The 24,888-nt window shown below is 40.3% G+C and overlaps 1 protein-coding gene across 1 annotated transcript; it reads left to right on the top strand.

Moving 5' to 3' along the window:
* Positions 1–9,119: 9,119 nt before the first annotated feature.
* LOC142957527 (corticotropin-releasing factor-binding protein-like) lies at positions 9,120–18,157 on the top strand. The gene is made up of 6 exons (XM_076099420.1): positions 9,120–9,180; positions 9,829–9,986; positions 11,802–12,012; positions 13,188–13,342; positions 16,003–16,123; positions 17,566–18,157. The coding sequence occupies exons 2-6, from the start codon at positions 9,840–9,842 to the stop codon at positions 17,718–17,720; spliced, it is 789 nt and encodes a 262-aa protein (XP_075955535.1). The 5' UTR covers positions 9,120–9,180; positions 9,829–9,839; the 3' UTR covers positions 17,721–18,157.
* Positions 18,158–24,888: the final 6,731 nt, after the last annotated feature.

Raw genomic sequence — 24,888 nt, 5'->3', positions numbered from 1 at the left:
TATTTCCTGTTTTGAAAGCCCTTATTATAATTTAATTTTAAGCCTGGACAGGTCAAATTTCTGCACATATTCTTCTTATCTTTTATTCAGTACAGTCACCTCTGCTAAGATGCAGAACATATGGTTTAGTGTGCAGCACTTCAGGATAAGAGAGCAGCAAAGAGCTTTCAGTGCTTTGATGCCAACAGCAGCTAGACATTGCCACCTTCTGGTGGCTGTCGAGAGGATCACAGTGCTGTGCGAAAATGTTTTTTTATTCATTCATGCAATTATTTATTTCTTTAAAAAAAATCTAGACAGATGGTCAATAGATCTTTTTTTTTTATCTCATCTCGGTATCACTTAATGAAATATGTCTGTTAACTCTACACAGAATCATACAATTATTGTTCCATCAAAACACAGCTAATAAAACGCAGAAAATGCATGAAAAAGAGGGCGGCTGTTTATAGCTGATTGCAGTCGATACATTTATACAGTGCACTGAATCATTGTCATTGAGCGCATTGATTGTGCTGACTAATCAATGTTTATTAGGCTGGATAAGACTGGCCGGACCACAGCAGAGGCTGAGTGATGAAGGAACACATTTACTGAGTGTCAAAGGCCCACCCACCTGCACTGAGCAGACATGTTGCAGAGTTCGAGGGGACTTCAAACTGTATGTTTAGTGGACAACATACGGTTTATACACCCAAATTGGATGTAAAAGATCAATCAGAAGTTAGGAAAAGGAAACATATTTGGCCGGCATTCAAGGACATTTGAGTATCAAATACAGTAGGAGAGTCCTAGGTCCCCTATAAGGATGCAGCGTTAAGGGAGTGGAATACTACAGTATTATACAGGCCTCAGCCAAACTCAGTAATTGCAATTGGCCAAGAATGAGATCATTTGTGAACAAACGGGAAGGGTTTTTAAAGTCAATACTGAAAAATGCATAGCATTAGTCCTAATGTTGTGTCTGCCAGTGGCCTCTTTGACAGTATTTCTCTGTTTTTTTGGCACAGGTGCACCCTTCCTTCCGGCATCAGGAAGCCACTGACACTGACATGGATAAATGCATCAGACAGGAGCCCCCAGATGCAATGAGGCAGTTGGATACTGTGCTGTTTTTGTACCGGTAATTGGAGACGGTCGCCGCCTGCAGCTGAAGAAATGGTTTTCAAGAGCTGAAAGGCCACCGTCTGACGTATGGGAGCCTCCTGAGACTTTGTAAGGAAGTGGAAGTGGTCCTAAACCCAGCAGGTACCCTATTATACATCACACGGATGCGGGTTTGTCCTCATTGATATCATCTCTCTAGTTATCTTCTGACCTCTCATGACTAACCAGTGCATGACAACAACAAAAAAGCAACAACAACAAAAAACAGTGCCACTCTCATATGAATTGTTTATTTGACAGGACAAATACAAGAGAGGATGTAGGAGAGCATCTCTTCATAGTTTCAACTAATTTCAACTTTGTCTTTAAGGATCAGGCTTGAGTGAGTTGGTAATGAGTGAGAACAAAACACATTATGATAGACTCTAGTTGGATACACAATTATAAATGTAATGTGATGACTCTTGTCCAACTATTTCCACGCCCAACAAACATAACAAGATTGGAATTCTTTTTTCAACTCTGTCAGCCCTTTAGCTAGGTTTTTGGCCACTACACTCTCATCGCGCCAGTCTGTCTGATTGCGTTTTCCTTGAGAAAAGGGGTCCCTTGATGCTCCAGAACAATTATTCCACAGTGTGCTCAGTAATTATACTATTATGTAGAATTATTCTCATCGTCTGCATGCGCCATCAATCATCGCTGCACAGTTTGTAAGTGCGTTTGCTGCTTTACAAAGGCCAAAGCTCTTTCCAGTGTGTACAATATCCCAGCAAAATCAGCATACACCTCGAATGATATTGATGCATTCTTAGTGATTCACAGAATCATGGTTTGTCCACTGACCTTGCTAATAATTAGCTGGTACTGGAAAGTGTGTGTTAGACATTTAACAATATTTACACTGTAGGGAATAAGTGAATTTATGAAGGTTTATATCCTGTTATTTGTCACCTTAATATACAGTAAGTCCAGCACCGGTCCATGAATGTTTTGTTATAATTTATCCCGACTACAAAATGTGTTAGATAAACGACTTTAAAAGCAGACCAAACAAACAGGCCAGCATAAGATGGGAGTCACCAGGCCTCCCCTGAAGAACTCCGCTGGAAGGTAATTAAAGGAAGAGTGTGTTATCCATCGCTCCTCATTAATGCACTTTGAATTAACCACTTTCAGGGGAGAGGAATGGGGAGGAGGGGACCAGGGAGAAAATCCATGCAGACTTTAAAGTAATCTCTCTCTGTCAGGTCGGTCCAAACGGGGAGGGTCGGCTCATTACGGCCCCCGCAGGAGATGAATGGGTCAGTCAGACAGTAGAGCCGGTGCTGGACCGCCGCGTTGACCGACAGATCCCCATAAGAAGTGTGTGCGTGTGTGTGTGTGTGTGTGTGTGTGTGTGTGTGTGTGTGTGTGTGTGTGTGTGAAAGTGGCCACACACAATGAGCCACAAGGCAAAAACACTTAGCTACATGTGCTATCTTTGCAAGGGAGCAGGTGTGCAGTGGGAGGTTGCATGCTGGGAATCGGGGAAGGGTTAAGATGCTAATGTCTGGAATCAACAATCACTGTGGTTTAACTTTGACCACATGGAGGGATGATGGTCACATCTGGCCAACTGAGGCAACCATCACAGACACAGTGGGCACTCTAAAATCACACTACCTAAGACTTCACGAGCTGCCTCTGTCTTTCATTTTATGCATTTTTAAGAATATATTTAAATACGGTTCTTGATTGTCACTTGCAATTGCATGGAAAAGTAAACTGTATTTCATGCATATCTTGCATTGTTATAAACCCCAGAGCCCCCCCCCCCCCAAAAAAAATAAATATATATATATACCTGTTCCAACATTTGCCAGCAGATGGTGTTGCAGTCTTTTGTATTGGCGAGGCAGAGGCAGCTGACACTTGAATCTATTTGAAGAGTGAGGACATGAAGCTTTCTGAATTAATTAGTCATAACTGAATTTCATTCAACATCAGAGCAGGAACATTTGCTAACTCTTCTCTACCTAGCTAAATTCACTGATTCTGACAGCTGATTTAATATGTATGTGTTTGTCCGTGTTTTCATGTCACATACAGCATTACATGCTTTTTACGCTGTCACATTTTCTTCATGTAATTGTGTGTTTAATTTTAACCACCTCTCTTGCATTTCATTTTTAAATCCTAATTTCTGTGTATGTGGTGGTAATATGGGATGAGAGAGGTTAGATACAATTATATTAAATTAGATTAGAAGATCAACCCTGTGAATAGACTAGCATAATGCAAATTGATATAACTGTTCATCATTCAGAGCAGTAGAATGAGACTGGGTTTTTGCTTGTTAATTTAAATCCATCGATTCATTTAATAAATTTAATTTAAACAATTACAGTATGAATCACAGCACCACATCACACACATCGCAGCATTTGTGTGGAATCGCAAAGAGACGAGCACTTGGAAATCACACGCATACACACACCATCTACTGTTTTGCTAACATTTTCTGTTTCCTTAGCTGTCATTCACATTAGCGAAGCGAGACCTGGCTAATAGGTTCTGACATCTTCTCTTAAGGACTAATTATTATCACTGACCACTGGCTTTTAAATGAAAGTAATACACCTTGAATAGGTCATCAGCATTGTAGACCAAATGTTATTCATTATGTTCATTTTGTTTTTCTTCTTTTGGTTTTTCGTCTTGTGTGGCATCACAGACCTTCATCACTATGAGAAAATGTCAGCCATCATTAGCTTAAGGGAGATGCCGGCCAGAGTTTCACACAGAGTCTCTCTTTATTTCAGATGAATGAGAGTAAGTGTGGGCTGAAGTATGAACGGGATGATCGTCATCTCTTACACTACATCTGAGTTTGACCTTTCACAAAGGCAGCATGGACACAAATGATTAGTCTCATCTAAATTAATTTGCCATGTCACTACAAACCAGATTGCATCACAGCTTCTCTCTCTCTCTCTCTCTCTCTCTCTCTCTCTCTCTCTCTCTCTCTCTCTCTCTCTCTCTCGCTTTCTCTTTTTCTTTTTGCTATATCTATATTCTGGACCTTTTTGTTCTTCGTGTTCTCCATAGTTTGCTCTTGTTTTGTGAAAGAAAGTCTTCAATACTGTGCTTTTGAATACAGCTGTATGTTTTTTGGCTTTCTGTTTGGGTCTCACAAGCAGAAAAATACCCAGGTGGAGCATCACTGGTCAAGTATTAACTAAACATGTGGCCATATTGTGAATATCTCTCCTTACAGACATGCAGGGAAAGACACAAGGACCATGCACTAAACAACCAGTCTCTGCCAAAATAATGGAAACACCAGAAGTATATCATCAAATTCTTCAAACTTATCATCTGGTCTGATTATGTGATTATCTATGTTATCAACCAACTGATTACAGAATGGACTTTCCGCACTAAATACTCTCGGAAGTTACGGATTTTATTTTTTGATCAGCTTTTGCTGCCACTGTATCAATCTCGTTGTTCTCAACGCTTGGTTTAGAAAGAGAGATCACAAAAAAGTTTTTGATGATTCCTCTTTTAAGATACAGCTCCATGTGTATCAGTGGAGAGAGATTGAGTGGAGTTGAGAAGTTGAGACAAACAAGCCAAATACAAGGTTACTTTATTTTGCACAGCAAAATGCAGTTTGTGGTCCCATTTGGCTACATAAAATCAAATTCATCAAATGTAAGTTTTTCTTAAACCTAACAATGTGGTTTTGTTGCTTAAACCCTAACGTTCACTTGAAAGTCGTGCTGAGCAACGCGAAAATAAATAAATATGAAAAACGAATGTCCATGTTCACGGATCAATAGATACTATTTTGTGACTATTTCCCAAACTGCCATGAGACTGCTGGATGACCATGTTTGGTTGTTTGTTCACTTGCTCCACCTCAGCGGTGTCGATGTAGACGAATTGGGTATATAACATTGACTCAGTTAGGTGCTTTATTCCAGCATCTGTGCTATCAGAAAACGTTTCCTCCCCAGTCAGCATTTGCTCTGAGGCAAAGGCCAACAGATGTTAGAGCTGTCCCTCACAGGCCGTTGAAGCTCCAGTCACAAGCTGGCTTCTCTGACCTTTCGACCACCGCTGCCAAATGACCCCTCACTGGCTTCCCACTCACAAACACTGCTTGGTGATTTATTTTGAATACCTGAGCTCCTGCTGTTAGGAACTGAACCCAGGCCATTGTGGGGTATACGCTTGCTAGATAGCATGAGGGTGAACAGGCAGTTGTCTTTTAATGTCCTTTGGGGCCTTTGCAGGCACCTCTTGTCACTAATTTTACTGATGGTCAGTAGATGGGTACCAATGATGTTCTGGCGATTTAATCACCCGAGTAGAGCCTTCCTGTACTGGGCTGTACACACATCCCATGCCAGTTTGTAATGTTTCCAGTCAGGATGCTTTCTATTGCTCCTATGTAAAAGTTTACAAAACTTTGGCATGTAAATTTTGCCTGCTTATGTTTCCTTTAAAAAAACAGGATCAGGAGCTTTTTTCACCTGGATGGAGATCTGTGATGACCCAACTCGGTCTCACACAAATACGTCAAATGGTCACAACCTGTGAACAACACATTATGTAGTGGGAATGAAATGTGTTTAAATTCTGTCAGCAGCACAAGAAGAATGCCAAGAAGAATGTTGGACGTACAAATTACATTACATTACATTACATTACAGTCATTTAGCAGACGCTTTTATCCAAAGCGACTTACAATAAGTGTATTCAACATCGGTTTTCGAGAGAACAACTAGTCACCAGAAGTAATAAGTGCATGTCCCTACCTCAAACAAGCATCTAAGAGCATAAACCAGAGCCAACGTACAGTGCAGAAACAAAGGAATGCAATAAGTGCCACAAGCTAATATAAAAACAATAAGTGCAATAAGCTAGTATGAATACAGTAGATGCTAGGTAAGTGCTAAGCGGAAGGGTAGGCCTTCTTGAAGAGGTGAGTTTTCAGCCTGCGCCGAAAGATGGGCAGCGACTCTGCCGTCCTGACGTCAGTGGGGAGTTCATTCCACCACTGTGGGGCCAGGACAGAAAACAGCCGCGACCGGGTCGATCGGCCGCAGGGACCTCTGAGCGACGGGGCAACCAGTCGCCCCGAGGTAGCAGAGCGAAGTGGTCGGGCCGGGGTGTAGGGCTTGACCATGGCCTGGAGATAGGAAGGAGCTGTTCCTTTCACTGCCCTGTAGGCTAGCACCAGAGTCTTAAACTGGATGCGGGCTCTTACAGGTAGCCAGTGTAGAGAACGGAGAAGGCAAGTTGTGTGGGAGAACTTGGGGCGATTGAACACCAGGCGAGCTGCAGCTTTCTGGACAAGCTCCAGAGGTCTGATGGCCAGCGCCGGGGCTCCGGCAAGTAGTGAGTTGCAGTAGTCCAGGCGGGAGATGACAAGAGCCTGGATTAGCACCTGCGCCGTCTCATCAGTGAGGAAGGGGCGAATCCTCCTGATGTTGTAGAGCAGGAATCTGCAGGAGCGTGTAACCGATGCAATGTTTGCTGAGAACGACAGTTGGTCATCCAGGGTCACACCCAGGTTTCTCGCAGTCTGAGTTGGCGTCACCACGGTATCATCAATGGTGATGGACAGGTCTCGGTGCGGGCAACCCTTCCCCGGGAGGAACAGTAGCTCGGTTTTGTCCAGGTTGAGCTTGAGGTGGTGTGTCGTCATCCACTTCGAGATGTCAGCCAAGCACGCAGCGATGCGTGCCTCCACTTGAGTGTCCCCGGGGGGAAATGACAAGACCAGCTGGGTGTCATCGGCATAACAATGGTAGGAGAAGTCATGCGAGCGAATAACAGAACCCAGAGATGTTGTGTAGAGCGAGAAGAGAAGGGGGCCCAGGACTGAGCCTTGCGGAACCCCCGTAGTCAGTATGCGTGGTTCCGACACAGAGCCCCTCCATGACACCTGGTAGGATCGACCTGTCAGGTAGGATGCAAACAGGGAGAGTGCAGAGCCTGAAACGCCCATCCCCTCGAGGGTGGATAGGAGGATCTGGTGGTTAACAGTGTCAAACGCCGCAGACAGGTCCAGGAGAATCAGGACAGAGGAGAGAGAGTTAGATCTCGCTGCATGAAGCGACTCCGTCACCGCAAGGAGGGCTGTCTCAGTCGAGTGACCCACTTTGAACCCGGACTGGTGAGGGTCCAAGAGGTTGTTTTGGTGGAGATAGGAGGATAGTTGAGTAAAGACAGCACGTTCAAGTGTTTTGGAAAGAAAGGGTAGAAGAGACACCGGTCTGAAGTTCTTGACATCAGAGGGGTCAAGTGATGGTTTCTTCAGAAGGGGGGTGACTCTAGCAGTCTTGAAAGCCGTGGGATAGTATCCTGAAACAAGAGATGTGTTCATGAGGTGGGTGAGAAAAGGAAGGAGTTCAGTCGCAATAGACTGAAGAAGAGGGGAGGGGATCGGGTCAAGGGAGCACGTGGTGGGGCGGTTAGATGTAACAAGGTTGAGGACCTCGTTAGGGGAGAGGGAAATTAAAGACATCCACGTGACTGCAAAGGACAGAGCTAGTGAAGTAGTATTAAACAGTGAGAAAGACTAGGTGAACATCAAACAAACACAGGACTTTCAACCATGAGATCAGTTTGTGTCCCAAAGTGTTGTTGTGAAGTGACTCATTCATCAAATGTAAGTTTTTCTTAAACCTAACAATGTGGTTTTGTTGCTTAAACCCTAACGTTCACTTGAAAGTCGTGCTGAGCAACGCGAAAAGAAGTAAATATGAAAAACGAATGTCCATGTTCACGGATCAATAGATACTATTTTGTGACTATTTCCCAAACTGCCATGAGACTGCTGGATGACCATGTTTGGTTGTTTGTTCACTTGCTCCACCTCAGCGGTGTCGATGTAGACGAATTGGGTATATAACATTGACTCAGTTAGGTGCTTTATTCCAGCATCTGTGCTATCAGAAAACGTTTCCTCCCCAGTCAGCATTTGCTCTGAGGCAAAGGCCAACAGATGTTAGACCTGTCCCTCACAGGCTGTTGAAGCTCCAGTCACAAGCTGGCTTCTCTGACCTTTCGACCACCGCTGCCAAATGACCCCTCACTGGCTTCCCACTCACAAACACTGCTTGGTGATTTATTTTGAATACCTGAGCTCCTGCTGTTAGGAACTGAACCCAGGCCATTGTGGGGTATACGCTCATATGTGTCCCCAAGCATTCATCCCTTATAAGAAGATGTCAAATGAATGTTTTAACCCAATATTAGATAGATATAGGGACAATACACATTGATCCAATGGAGAACATGCATGTAAATTAGCCAATAAGGTTTATTTTCGTCTGGCCAAATGTTAAAAGGTGTTCTATAAATACGTAACATGAAAATAATTATTTATAAGATGTGAAATGTGTTGCACACCTGCAATTAGTTTTTTTGTGTTTGGATTTTTTAAAATCTCAAAATGAGTTGTGTTAGCTTCCTTTCTGTCTCAATAAAGTGCCATCATAATGTAATAACTGCACCGCACAATGAAACGGCCTATAAGCAATAATATGTTTGCAATATGGCAGGTTGACATTCTGGCTTTTGAATAAAGTGATGAATTCCCACAGAGCCAAGCTAATGTAGGCTAATACGGGTAAGAATTTCACGCGACTAAAATGACACGATTCAGTGTTTGTGAGTGACCCTCCGATGTTGGCCTGCCTGTCTGTCGGTGCTGCTATAAAAGCCGCCACCTCTCACACAGCGCCGTTATTTCCCCCCTACAGCTTCAGGAAACACTTTACCGAGAGACGCACTTCAGCATGTCGGTGGCTCTGCGCACACAGCTGTTCCTCTTTCTGATCTCCCTCTCATCAAGGACGGGGCTCAGTCGCTACATTGAGGTAAGGCTTTTTTTTTTGATTGCTGATCAATAATTCCTGAAAGTTTCTGCGAGAACAGCTGCAATAGTCAAATTCTGACGTCCATTTCCGTTATGTTTTATTCAGGACAACGAAGCAGCGGATGGATTATACTCTCTGCTCAGTTTGGACCAGAAAAGAGAATCAGAGGATTTTATTTTCCGCCGACCTCTCAGTAAGTGCTGCAGTAAACAATGGCTTCAATTCAGCAGATTGTTATGCTTACCGACTTGGCAAACAACAAGTGAACCGTTTACGTAATTAAAAGTATGCTAAGTGATGGATTTAAAACATTCGGTGCAGAGATGATCATTGCAGTTGTAGTGTCCAGGCAGGAACTGCAGAGCACATTCTTATTACTCAATCAATCGATTAATCACTTAATTAATCCATAGATCTGTACTGTACATGATATGGCACATGCAGTAATATAGGACATCCATTTAGTATTTGGATGTAGTAAATACACAGAGCAAAAATGTTAGAAATGTCAGAAATCATTTTTGAGCAGTTCATTTCCACCAGAAATAAATCAATGAATAATTCTGGCACAAACTCACCCAGAGCCATTTGAGCTCTACCGTTTGAGCAGGAAAAACTTGAAGCACTTTTTGTGTTTAAACATAAAGCTGATTATCAGATCACACTGTGAGCTCATGACCAATCTGTGAAGATCACACAGAATCCTTGATGTTTACTGGTGGTCAACAGATAAGTGTTGTGTGAATCTCTTGTGAAAAAGTAATGTGTGTGTGTGTGTGTGTGTGTGTGTGTGTGTGTGTGTGTGTGTGTGTGTGTGTGTGTGTGTGCGCGCGCTTTGTAGGATGCTTGGACATGCTGGCCACTGATGGCTACTTCACCTTCGCGGCGTCTCAACCACAGCTGGCCTGTGCTGCCTTCATCATCGCTGAGCCCAGTGAGGTCATCAGCCTGGAGCTGTCTGATGTCAACATCGACTGCAGCGCCGGAGACTTCATCAAGGTTGGCTCCACTCACCAAAAATAACACCCACGCATCGCCCCCAACCCCTTTGTGAGTGGAAGACAGGAAGTACAGGGCTTTGCAATTCAAACTTTTGAATTTCTTTTTCATCTTCTCCTGTTTGGTTAAAATGGTGCCAAGCAGCGCTAAGGCGGTGTTTTAAGAGGCCAAAAACCCCACTGAATCCTCTGTGCATTGGTCACATTACTCAGAGCATGTGTGGGAATGCTTTAGTTGTGCAGCCAAGCCTGCCAGTTACACTGCAGAGTCATTTCGTGTGGGCCAAAGTGGTAAAAGGCATGGTGGGAATAAACTTTTATCACACGGACTGAGGTTACAGGCAGGGTCGACCGGCACAGATCAGTCCCTTTATAGCAGGAGAAAGATGCCAAACAACCAAACAGCACACATCTGCATATATTTAATTTAGTGGTGGGCAAGTTAACACGTTATTATCGCGTTAACGCATTCATTAATTAACGCCGACAATTATTTTATCGCGCGTTAACGCATTTTTTTATTTATTATTATTATTATTATTATTTTTATTTTTAAATTATTTTTTTATTGAAAGACAAGAGACAATACATAGACATAACAACAAGAGGATGACAAGAACAGTGGGATGAAAGCCAGCAAACATCCTATAGTCAGTTGTGTATGTATGTGTGTGTGTGTGCGTGTGTGTGCGTGTGTGTGAGCGTGTATGTGTATGTCCTTGAGCCTTTTGAGATGGGAAAAATTTTTTATAATAATAATTAAAAAACAATAACAAAAAAAAATATTTTTAATTTATTATTATTGTAACAGACTGTCTCATGTTTATCGTTTTGTATTGGAGATGATATGTCCCTTCAGGGTTGCTGTAGAGAAAAGGCGGGGGGGCAGAAATAAAGAGAGAAGCTGCACCAGCTGTTGCTCTCCCTGGAGACTACTGGACATCGCTGGGGTAAAGTCAGCAGACACTCAGATCTCCGTGGTCAACTCAGCAGACACTTACATTTTAGTGCACCTATATGCTGAAATTCACGGTAAATGCATTTAAACGGCACATTAAGTATAAAACATGCTACCTGCATCTCGTGAACCAAATGTTATTGCACTTTTGTTCATATAGCAGTACTTTTAAAATAAAAGTGCGCAATACACTACTTTTGAATTTGCCATAACAATGCGATTAATCGTGATTAATCGCAAAAAATCCATGCGATTAAATATTTTAATCGTTGCCCAGCACTAATTTAATTCTATGATCCATGTTGTATTATAGTTGTAATGAGATATAATTCATGACACATGGTCAGTGTAGACGCTGTGCCGAAAACTGTATTGGACTAAAATAAAGTTGCCTTTTTAACTTAATCTTGATTAGCTAAGATATTTTCTTGATATTCAAAGACTACTGTTAAATTAAGTCAATAAGGATTTGAATATATAGCTATATTTATATTGCTTTACACTACATGCCAGTATTCACACACATTCATACACTGAAGACAGAAAACTGCTCATCAAGATCAGATCTAATGTTCTTTCACATACACACACACACACCGATGGCACAGCCTGCATTCAGTTTCTTGCCCAAGGACACTTCGACATGCGCCCTGGAGGAGCCGGGGATCAAACCGCCAAGCCCCCCCCCAATAGAAAGCATAAGATTTTTGGGACACTATCTATCAGCCCATTCATTAACAGTAAAGTTGATATAGTCAGTTTCTTATTTTTGCAAGCCAGCAAATGTTCATCATATGTAAACTTGAGCTGAGCACATTCTCCAGGGGAAGTGAAGAAACCGTGATTTTCTTCCTTCAGATGTTTGACGGCTGGGTCCTGAAGGGAGAGAAGTTCCCCAGCAGGCAGGACCACCAGCTCCCTCTCCACCAGCGCTACACGGACTACTGCTCCTCCCCAGCGCCGGCAGCCACCAGCCGCTCCTCTCAGAACGTCGCCATGATCTTCTTTCGCATTCACAGCCCCAACAGTGGCTTCACCCTCGCTGTCAGAAAGCTACACAACCCCTTCCGTGAGTCCTGCTGCACCTCCTTGAAAACACTCGACGGCTAAAAAGCAAAATAAACAGACACAACATCCATAAAAACTAAATTGTAAACAAAAAAATCGGAGAGAAAAAGAAAAACACGAGCTCCAAGGCCTTGCATTTAAATCAGATTTGTGTTATTTACTTTTTCATGTGTTTTTACAAAGAGGACTAGGCTGGTGACTTGTGTGCATGCATGTGTGCTCTTCCTGGACATTTGCGCCTGGTCGAGCATTAATCAAGGCCGAGAGCGACAGGAAGAGATTGAATGAGAGGCATGCACCTGTTTTCCAGCTGCTCGACAAACACGGTGTTAGCGCTGTGTCAAGCAACATAACAATCACAGCTTGGCCGCGAGACAAAGACGGACAAAGAAAGAGCACTGACACACAAAAAAAGGGAGTTTGAATGGATTATCTGTAGGGAAACAGCATAAATCTCAGGCCAATGTGTGAGGACGCATTTATATATTGACCACTAACTGCAGCCGTCCACAATTCTGGTCCTTTGTTTTATCCGATCCCAAGTCTCTGCTGTGTCACAAGGTCACTTCAATTGAGTAAAACTGGCCTGAAAACAGCATTCATATCTCTGTACATGCAACAATGTGATATACATAGAACACATCATTTAACAAACAATGTTTGTCCTTCAACGCGTGTCGAGTCTAATAAATAAAAAACATTTCACCTGAAGTTTTACAAAAAATATAAATTTGTATTTATATTCAGTCTGGTCCTTTGTATGTGAGGGACAGTTACCAACCTGAAACTGTAACAGATAAAACACACAACAGTTAAAAGTCATCAATCTAATCTTCAAATGTTATGGAACAAATAACACTTCGCCACGAAAATGTTCCTAAAAGAACAACATGTCCGCAGGAGTAAACTGTTCCGACTCCCGTCGGTGCCTGTCTAGTCCACCATATTGTTATCAATTCAAATGTCATTATTTTCTTATCTTTGTCATCAGAATTGTAATTGGATTTCCATGCTCAGACCTAATTGTGTCCCCTCCCCGCAGTCAGCCTTGATCATGTCTAATTTATGACATGAGGTGTCAGTAATGAGTTTCTCTCCCTGTGTGTGTGTGTGTGTGTGTGTGTGTGTGTGTGTGTGTGTGTGTTTGTGTGCGTGTGTGTGTGTTTGTGTGTAAAGCCTGTAACATCATGTCTCAGAGTCCAGAGGGCAGCTTCACCATGGTGATGTCACACCAGCGCAGGAACTGCAGCTTCTCCATCATCTACCCCGTGGAGATCCGACTGACAGATCTGAGCCTTGGGCAGGCCAAGAGCAATGAAGTCAGCCCAAAGGTGAGACACACACACACAAACAGCCCCCCCCGTCCTTGACGGTTATAGAAACCTCTCAATGACGACGTACTCTCACTTTACTGAAAGTCCTCTTTAAATATACTAATGAAATTAACTTTACGTGAGCTGTTGTAAGACGCGGTGCACCTCCATCGCAGACGCATTCCAGACGTTTAGCATGCTAGATTGGGAAGTCCGTGTGGGAGCTGCAGACAATTAGAATGCAAGAGTTCAATGTGACGATAAGAACTGTACTGTAGGTATTTGTAACAAGGACCAAACGTGCCGTTGCACCTATGGGTGTTGTTTGTTTGCATGAATAGACATAACATTACAGCATCAGCAAGAATGAATACGTCCGTGTCACTTCTCACATGTATTGTTGTAACAAAACGTCATTTGGAGAACTCATTGGGGATTCTTCCCGGTGAAGGATCTTGCTGTGTGTGTGACCCTTATGCATTTTGAATACTGTATTTTGATTTCATTTATTGATGTAAGTTTTTACTATATAATCCTAATCTTAAAGGAAGGGTTCAACATATTTGGATATATGCTAATCTTCTTTCTTGCTGAGAGTTGGGGATCAGCACCACGGTCCTGTCTGTTAAATATGTAGCTACAGCAAGGAGACAGTTTGCATAGTTTAGCTCAAAGACTGGATACTGAGAAAAACAGCTAGCCTGTCCAAACGTAACAAAATCTGCCTGCTGGCTCCAGCTATTTATTTCATGTTACCGTAGGGACATGAGAGCTCAGTTATTGTAAGTGAAAAACATCAGCATTGAACTTCTACAAACAGGTGCAACAAAGTCTTATCAGACTTCCATGGCAAGAGGATTAGGCAAAGTGAAAACACCTGTGAGTGCACGATAGCTACGTGTAGGAGCTTCACTCAGCTGCTCTCACAAGCAAAACTTGGCATGAGACATCACAGTTTATAACCGAATGCTCAATAAAGATGTTGGACAGATTCTGACGAATACTGTTTATATTGTGGAAAAGAAAGGTACTTGTGAAATGTGAAAGGGGTTGCTTGTGGCGTGTCGAATTTGCAGCTCCCCTCTGCTTTAAGGTGCTTTCTTGCAGCTCATTGTTGAGCTGTAAGTATTCACTAAACGGGTTCAAAGCCAGTTACGAAATCCAAAAGTGATAAACACCACATGGAATCCAAATCTCTTAAAGTTAGAGAAGGACAGAGATTGTGTGAACCATGTTGATGTAAGACTGAACAAAACAAAATGACTCGTGAAGATGTTGGCAGCTGATCCGAAGCCGTCCTCCAGACTGTTGACATTATGATGAACTGCAAAGTACTGCATTTGCTGGGCCAAATATAATAATCTGACCTACCCACTCGAGTGTTGTGGAAAGCCGAAAGCGCTACAATTTCCAAGATGATTTGTATGAACACTTTAACGTGCAAATAAAACTGTCTATAATCATATTTTATGTAAAAAGTGTGTGATAAAAGAGGAGGATATGGATAGAAGTAGGATAGTACCCTTAAGCTTTATTAAGCTTTATAGCGTTATTGTGAACATAATCTCAGACAACTGCCTATGTGATAGTTAGATTGAACTCTCTATTAGCAGTATTCCTAATTATTTCTCGAATCAATACCACATGAACTGACAGTATGCCGACCAAGCCGGAATTTAAAGGTACTCTCTGGATATTTTGTAATAAGTATATTTGTCTAATTGCAGGTCAAAGTATCTTGTGACACTTAATATAAGACACAATCACTTAACAAGTGTCTTTCAGTGAAATATAAGGACTTGGTTTCAGACAATTCATCTTGAATATCTTGTTCAGTGAAAAAATACTTCTTGAGCATTTCAGGCTTTTGATGACACACACACAAATGAAATGTAGCTCAAAATGAGATTTCCCAGCTAATTTCAAGATCTCTTTTTTATCTTGAATGGCAAAAATTTCACATCTTATTTCAAGAATATTTTATTTGTTCCATTGGCAGATTTTCTTTTCACTTATTACAAGCAAAAACACCTCGTTTACCTTTTTTTGTTTTTTCAAATAAAAAAATGTATATTTGAAGCAGCCTTTTATTTCAAGTGTACTTTCAGTATTTCTTACCAACACATTGAGTTGTGACAAATGTATTGAATGTTTTTTTTATGCCTCTGCGCCAGCGACAGCCATGGACGGAGGAATTATATACGTCTTCTCTTGAATGCAATATCTCAGTAAGGAAAATTCGGCACAAACATCCACTTGGACATAACGATGAACTGATTCGGATTTAGTGGTCAAAGGTCATTATGACCTCCAAAAAAAAGTTCTTGTCCATAACTCAGTAATTAGTATGCAAATTATAACAATATCACATATATGTCTATTATGATATTATGATGAAGTGATGACATTTTGGACTGACATTGATGAAAACTGCAAATTGACAGGTTGGGCATATAACCGTGAGGGGGTGATTCTAGTCTTCCTTATTATTATTATTATAACTAATTGAATTACTTGCATGTGCTAGTGTACACAAGATACAATCAGAACCTGAACCTGCTCATCAACACATCAAAACCACGAGGTACCTTTTAACATGGCACTTTATTATGCAGACTTAATAAAGGAACTGCTGCATTTCAGAACCAGAATATTTTCTTGTTTCCTTCTTTTTACAGAGACAGGTGTGGGCGGGCTGTTCGGGGTCAGGTGACTATGTGGAGCTGCTAGGGGGGAATGGGGTGGACACCTCTATGATGTTCCCCATGGCTGACCTCTGTTTCTCCCTCACTGGGCTCGGTGAGTCTGAGCCCCTTCTGTTTCCCTCCAATGTGAATCTGTGATTTTCATTGTAACAGCAGGAAATCAGTCTTGTACTGGACAAGGACTATACTATTCTATACTATTCTATACTATACTATACTATACTACACTACACTATACTATACTATACTATTCTATACTATACTATACTACACTATACTATACTACACTATACTATTCTATACTATACTATACTATACTACACTATACTATACTACACTATACTACACTACACTATTCTATACTATACTACACTATACTATACTACACTATACTATACTATACTACACTACACTATACTACACTATACTATTCTATACTATACTATACTATACTACACTACACTATACTATACTACACTACACTATACTACACTATACTATTCTATACTATACTATACTACACTATACTACACTACACTATACTATACTACACTACACTATACTACACTATACTATTCTATACTATACTATACTACACTATACTATACTACACTATACTATACTATACTACACTATACTACACTATACTATACTACACTATTCTATACTACACTATACAATACTACACTACACTATACTACACTACACTATACTACACTATACAATACTACACTACACTATACTACACTATACTATACTATACTACTCTATACTACACTATACTACACTATACTATACTACACTATACTATACTATACTATACTACACTATACTATACTACACTATACTATACTATACTATACTACACTATACTATACTCCGAGCCTAGCCTCACTATTATTTAGTTTAGCTAATATTGTTTGCACATTTCTTTAACACAGTTTGGTACATTTCACCATGTGTATTGACAAACACATTCAAATTTAATTCCAGCAACATATTTTGATCGCGCACTTCAAAACACTGTTCACCACAGCAGCAGCAGGGTCCTCTCTTGGTGAGGACAGTGCTGAATGTGCTTCCAATAATAGAAATTCTGACAGATGATGCTGCAGATTAGTCCTTCAAAAATAAGAAAATAAAAGATCATCCCTCAAATTGTATTTTACACCTTGATTTTTACCTGATTTTTATATTAGAAAAATAAAGAACAATACATTCCCATAGTTTCTGGGAAAAAAAATTCACGACTTTTATAAATACATTAAAAGAGTATAATCAAGGACCTTTTATTAACAGTAGAATGAGCAATTCATACATTTTAAAATTACAATATGCTATGATATGCATCTGTACTATACTTTATTATACTATCTTTATTGATTTACCATGATCTCGGTGGTTTGGTGCACTTCACACTCCCGAACAATGACACATACACTTGTCATAACCAGGCTAAGAAAGGCCGGCTAGAGAACGAGACTGCTCTGTATTTAGTCCAGTGTAAAGTATCTGTTTTTCTCTTCGGCCCTTCAGCCCAGATGAAGATTGGTTGTGATAACTCGGTGGTGAGGCTGGTGTCCAGTGGGAACTATATCAACCGCGTTTCCTTCCAGTACCGACTGCTGGAGCAACGTGAGCTCCCCAAGACCCGAGAGAATGCCCTGGATAACTTCTGCTCTGTGGAATGAGATCACATACATACTGCACGCACACATATACACACACACACAGACACGCACTTATGAACATACACACACACAACAACACCATCGTCCATCACTCTGTAAATACAGCAGTTGTACTGGTGCCGTCAATACATATTTTGTATTGTTTCGCCAAATATTTTATTTCATGTCCTAACATTGTTCGCTTTGATCAGAGAATATTTATTCGAACTAAATCAAATATATGGAAGATGGTGGATAAAATTGTTTTCTGATTAGTTTGTTTGTCAAGAACATCTGGGATACGTCATATTTCTTGGCAAGAGCATTCATTTCAAACCTTCCCTCTGCTCTCAGTTTATATCAATCTCAGTATTCTTTGGGAGGTTTTACATTCTCTGCTTTCTCTTGTGTTTATAATGCCTTGACAATTGAAAAATAAATATGACTTGCATGATGAAGCACATTTGTTTTGTGAGTCACTCTGTCTCTATGAGCTTTTCTTCCATTTCATCGTAGAACAACATGCTCACTTGGTGTTTGTTTTACTCGTATGATTCTGCAGGATTTTACCCAGAACCGCAGGTCTGAAAACGTGGGAATGTTCTTTAGTCTTGTCCAACACTAAATACCATATTGGATGTGAATGTGTGGTACCGGGGTTTTAACGTATATTTATCAAGAAGGAGATTTCTTTTTTTAATAGCAAACCTGTATCACATTTACATACCAATGAGTTCAGCTTTTTTAGCAAAGCTGGCGACACCACTTCGGTCTTGACTGAAACATCTCAACAACTATTAGATTGGCATGATATTGTCCTCAGATATGTGCAGTACCCAGAGGATAAACTTTGATGACTTTGGTGACTCTTCCTCTAAGCGCCACCATGACTTTTGTGGTTTTAAGTAAAATATCTCTACAAATACTGAAAGGATTGCCATGAAATGTGGTACAGACATTCATGTCCCCCTCATGATGAATTGTAATAATGCTGGTGATTCCATAACTTTTCATCTAACAAAATCTTCAGGTCTATTTTTTTATTGGTCCAATACTTTGGTTTATGACCAAATACCTGCGAAAACTAATGACATTCCCATCAGCCTCAACGGCAATTTATGTTTAATGCTAATTAGAAAATCGTAGCAGGCTAACACACAACACTAAGATGGTGAACGTCGTAAACATTATACATGCTGAACGTCAGTGTGTTGGCATTGGCACTATGAACATTTTAGCATGATAACATTTGCATTTAGCTCAAAGTAAAATGCCTACACACAGCCTCACAGAGATGCTTGCATATGGCTGTGGACTTTTGCTGCCCTTGAGTAAAGGTGCTTTATACGAAATTGGCATTTCTATTGCCTCTCAGCGGCTCTCAACATGGCGACGGCTGAGCCAGTGGCGCGCCGCTAACAACGCTAACGGTGCAAACAACAGCAAAAGTGCTGACGGAGCTAACCGTTTTTACCTAAGGGGGAACCGGGGGGGTTAATGTTAATATTCATGCGCTGACACAAACACCGTCAACCAAGATTCCAGAAGAATGAAGTCTAATCTTAGATCAAATGCTTGCAGTTTCGTCATAGAAGACGTCATCGCTATACCCTGCTACATTACATGTGTTTGCTATGTCAATGTATGTTAATTCCAATGTATTCAAATATTTCCTTGGCGATCAGTATTAAGCAATGACGCATACATTTATCTTCATTTTGGTAATCCAATCTGTTCCAGAGACAAACTCTGAAATAGTTTTCATAGTGGTTGATCATTGCTCAAAAATCATAATTAAAAAGGCTTAATACTGAGAGCACCGAATAATATGTTGTAAAACTGTGAGAATACAGGTTTGCTTGTGACCCCTCTCCACCACGGCCCTAATCTCTCGCACACTGTACAGCTCTGGATCCTCAGTCTGAATGAATGAGTAGCTCTTAATGGGATTATCCCACAAGCCTCAGTGCTCTTATTCCCCTCGACTTCCTTGTAACTGGCTCGCTTTTGATCTTCTCCTTACGTGGAATTAATCTCAAACCTGCTCAACCGTGATGATTCAATTAACCAGCGGATGTCTTTTTTCGCTCGATGTGTTGCAATTTTCAGTCTTCATTAGAGAATGAAACGCACATTGGATGCCATCGAAAGAGATAAAGTCTGATTATTTGTTTCTTGTGCTGGGTACAGCCGTACAGCCGTCTTGAATATGCTGTATGCTCTTATAGGGGCCTGTGATGGTGGACTGGAAATTAGTTTGTCACTTGTCAGACCAAAATGGGTCATAAGTCCTTACGGATGAGATGTGACCCTGTACAGAAAGAGACAAGCTTGCGTTATTAATAACATTGAAGTAACAGAAAGAGGAAATTATGTTTATTTAAGATTCACACTGGACTAGTTAGCTTAACGCTGGTTACATTGAAGTGGCATACAGTAAAAGATGTTTGATAGGGGAATCATTCAGTTGTTGTTACAGGAAGGAGGTCCTTTATCGCTAGTCCTCAACTTATTACCGTTGTATGACAATGCCAAATGGTGAGCTGGAAGACACTGGCCCGTTTGTTACAGAAATTGAATAGAAATTATGAAACTGTTTGTGTGGCAAAGTTCCTGCCCATCCAGGACAGGCCACGAGGTCTGCCTCAGAGAGTAGCCTACAACTTCCTTCTTTTATAACACATTAGAACTGACTCTCTCTGCCATTGGTCATCAGCTAACACCATCTACTGCACAGGGGATCCAGTTTCTTTACTGACTTGCTTCTCAACATTTGCATAATAATCACAACAATTCGTCACATATTCTGAATAGCTTTTAAGCATAACTTCTGCTCTGCCTCAGTATGGATGTAAGAAAATTGTCAGTCCCTCCTTAAGCACAGTGTAAAAATACTACAAGTTACATTTTGCATTCAAAATTATCAGCAAAATATTGTTAAGGCTCAAAGGCAAAAGTAATTATTAAGCAAGCAGAATTACCCCGGACAGTGTTTTATTATTATATCAAAAATTACTGGATTATTTTTACTAATGCATTTACAGTTAAGCAGTAACGGTCACAATGGAACACATTTCTGCTTTATTATATACTCATATTTGTATGTTTGTTCTAGTTTATTCTAAATATTTGGGACTATTCAAGCCAGTCTTATAGACAGTAGAGAGACAACAGAAAGAGAGTTGCATAGAAATTGGACTTCATGGTGGGCATCTTAACCCCAATGCCACAGGGGCACCCCAGTACAAGTTTTAATTTGCAAAGTAACTGGTAACTATACTGTAGTGGAGTAAAAAGTCCTTGTCATTTTCCTTGTCATGATACTCTTTATGATAAAATTGTAGATCAGTTAAAGGTAGTCTTATGTTTCATCCTCTAGAATGTGGGCTACAAACATCCTTTATCTGCCTTATTTAAGCAGTGATTTAATGCACCACCCTGACAACAAGCCAAGTGACCCAAATGAAACACACCCAGAATGTTGCATTGCCATCAGATGCATGCTGGATCTGGTCTAAATGCTAAATGCTAAATTGCTCATGTTGGATCCAGCTGCGACTTCTTCGTTAACTGAGGAACTTGTACCCTCAGTGAGCGGTGTGAGGCCTCTGTGCTGTTTGTGCTGTTTGTTAATTCCGGACTATTAGCTAGTCAGTGACCGGCATGACACATGTTTATTTATTCAGCCATCTTTAATCTGGTCAAAGTACACATGACACATATTTGCATATAGATAAACATCAGTGGGAAGTTAGAATAAACATGAACAAAAATTATTATTAACACAATAATCACAACGAAAAGTTAACTTCCAGTGACAACTTATATTTCCTGGCTTGTGTATTACATACAGCTGGTAGGGGTTGTGCTTATAGAAGGAGTCTCCTTGATCAATGGCAAGCATTTCCTTTTCAATTTGGGCATAGTTAACATGTGCCTTGGTCAGTGCTTTCAAAGCATGTGTAACTGCTAAGCCATTCTGCACTGGTACAGCACCTATAGCCTGATTTGGATGCTTCATGTATCGATGGTTTCACTGGCTGCTTGACATCCTAGCTTCTGAGTGATGTTTGTGCCCTATTCACAAGAGTATCTTTGATGTTCTCCCCGCTTGCATTTCGTTCCAGTGCCTGTTCGTCCCATGTGATTGGAGAACCCATATTCATAGTGTTTGAAAACTTTTGAGGAGCGCTTGGGAATAAACAAGCACAGAAGTTGAACCTGGAGCAGATTGAGGAGGACTTTGCGGTGCACAAGACTGACATTCAGACAGCTGATTAGGCCCTACAACATTTTTGTCTGGACCAACGCACAGCTATACTATGTTCTTATTGTGAAAATGATGTTTTATCATGTCATGAACAACACGACTCCAGTATTTGTTATATGTATTTTACATGCTTGATGATGACAAATTAAGATTGTAACCATTTACATTCATAAATGAGCATTCATTGGTGAAAACACACTCATGTGTCCGTTGCTCAACATATTAACTTACCAGTTTATATGTGACCTCATCTCTGTGGCTCCGTGTACCTCTTTAGAGAGCATTAACTCAATCTACTTCACAAGTTCAAATCAGCAACTGACCCCAGAGCAAACATATCACAACACATTATATACGGTATATTGCTCACACACTACTTGTACAGTGTGTGATTAATGCAATGCATCAGAGTCTGTTATGACTTACAATCTAAAATGTGTTGTACAGCACTGCATCTATTCAGGACCATTTTAGGAAGTATCAGCTGTTACATATAAACAAAAACAATGATAGACGTTTAGTTCATCAATTTGATACTGCTCAGTTAATTGACAGCATGACTCATAAAGCTAAATTTACGGCAACTGAGTGTAGAGATCCTAATGTGCAATAGCTCTTTTTTTGACATACTGATTAATATGTAATATCCATATTAATACACTGATTAAATCCTTAATGAGCAGAATAGATTAAGTGTAGGTATGTGGGCGTTTACCTCCAGTTATTGATGACATAAAGCAATATTAACCACAAATATCAGAGAATGGCTGTCTCGAGTGCTGTGAACTGTGATGAATACAGTTTACACAGGAGAGTTGTTTTCTTCAACTGGAGTGATTGCATAATGGTTCAACTCCAGTTGTTCTCTTGTGCCTTTTATTTTACAGAGCACATTATTATAAGAGTGACTGAACAAAGGAATATGAGTTCATATGCAGTCACTGTGTAATAAACTGCTTTGAATAGAGATGATAATCAGCTGGGTGTGGTCCTGAGGTCACTTGGTGATTTCTCGGCTATGACTTCACTTTTCAAAAATGTCCATTAATTATATGCTTGCAATATGTTTACCCCAGCAAATGAAACTGTGACCCCTGGCTGCCATTGGGTTGTACACTTTAAAGAATTGGTCTGCAGGTTTTAATGTAACATTTTCTTATTTTACATCAGTTATAGCTGTTATTTTGTAGTCTATTTTGCATACATGCCTAAAACAATAGACTGCCAAAGGTTGAAGTACCTAACCCTATCCCCACATGGACTACATTAAAACCAATGGTTGATAGTATTCTGATCCTATACTTAATTAGTACTAAAAGTACTAATAGCACTCGAAAATACTCCACTACAAGTAAAAGTCCTGCATTGTCACTTTAGTAAAAGTAATTACAATCAAGAAAATGTACCTATAAGTATGACAAGGAAAAAAATGATTGATGCAGAAAATCCTTAATATTATCAAAAATAAATTTAAATGATTGAAAGGAAAAGCAGCAATTCTTCACATTTGTGAAGCTCGAACCATGCATTAGAATTAGTTTGTAACTAGTAACTAAAGCTGTCAGACAAATGTAGGGGAGTAGAAAATACAATATTTCCCTCTAGGATGTGAGTCGAAGTGTAAAGTGGCATGGAAAGGAAATACTCAGGTAAAGTACAAGTAGCTCAAATTTGTAGTTAAGTACAGTTGAGTAAATGCACGGTATTACAGTACAACACTGATTAATAACTATCAATACTTTTCTTTAACAGACTCTTAAATAACAAATTGTATGTAACTCAAATCAGTTGTTAAGATGAAATTAATTTAATTCATATCTAGAGTATATGAACTGATAATAGACAAAAACATGCTTCGCAAACAAATCTTTGTGGACCTGTTTACAAGATACATATTTTACTTACTGAGAGTTTCTGTGCCACCTTTTGATTTCTCCTATACTGCCCTCTACTGCCTGCTTTTAATAACTACACACATGGCGATGCATGGTAATGGTATACTTCCCAATTGAAGTATTTTGCAAACAAATTGTCCTTTCCTCTGAAATGCAGCTTATGTAAATAAGCAAGCTATGCCTTGTTGGTTGGTTTTGTAGGATTTTAGATATTTTTAAGAGTAGCAAAAAGACTCTGGCAGTATGCAGTCTGAAGGAAAAACAATATGCAGCAAAGCTGTTGTTTAAATATGAGCACAGTTGGCATATTTTTCAAAGGAATCAACATTCATTTTGTAACACCAATTAATCTAGTACATTTCATTCTATATATTCACAAACATTTCAAAATGAACTGTTCAATGTGGGAGTAAAAGATAAGAGGAAAATATACCATCAGAATAATCAAGGATATGCAGGGCTATCAGTACAATCAAAGATCACCACTACCTCCAAAGTTCTTTGATTACCAGGAAGTTCCGTCCACGTTTGAACACTCAAAGCATCACAGCTGATTTTTACAGCATGAAAATGCAAAAATGAGCCAATTCACTCCTCAAATGAAGAGTGTAATGATGGATAAGGGTGCTAGAAGGAGAGGGACAACGACTCCAGCGTGTTTAGCTCCATTACACAGGTCTTCAGCGCAGCATCTAACACCCACGGAATCTACGTTACTGCACATATCACTCCTCATGCATTCTTTGGTGATCATATTTTCAGCAGCTGCAACGGCGAAAGACAATAAAAGTTCCATTAAATAAAGATAAAACATGGGATAAGTGTCGAAGAATTACAGTTCGGACAATGTAAATCGCACAATAAAGAATAATAGGACACAATAAAATCATAACATATTATCAGAGCCACATGTTGTAAATTCAACTTGCCAATGGTGGTGCTGCAACGGTCGTAATGTTGAGGACAGTTCCACACCTGAGTGCAGGTGCCGGGGTTTGCGCTCCAGCAGGTGAAACACTTTAAC

The sequence above is a fragment of the Anarhichas minor genome, unplaced genomic scaffold (assembly GCF_050575085.1).
Source record: "Anarhichas minor isolate MPS153535 unplaced genomic scaffold, ASM5057508v1 ptg000025l, whole genome shotgun sequence".
Taxonomy (NCBI): domain Eukaryota; kingdom Metazoa; phylum Chordata; class Actinopteri; order Perciformes; family Anarhichadidae; genus Anarhichas; species Anarhichas minor.
The sequence above is the reverse complement of the archived record's forward strand: the minus strand, read 5'-3'. Positions and strand labels throughout refer to the sequence as shown.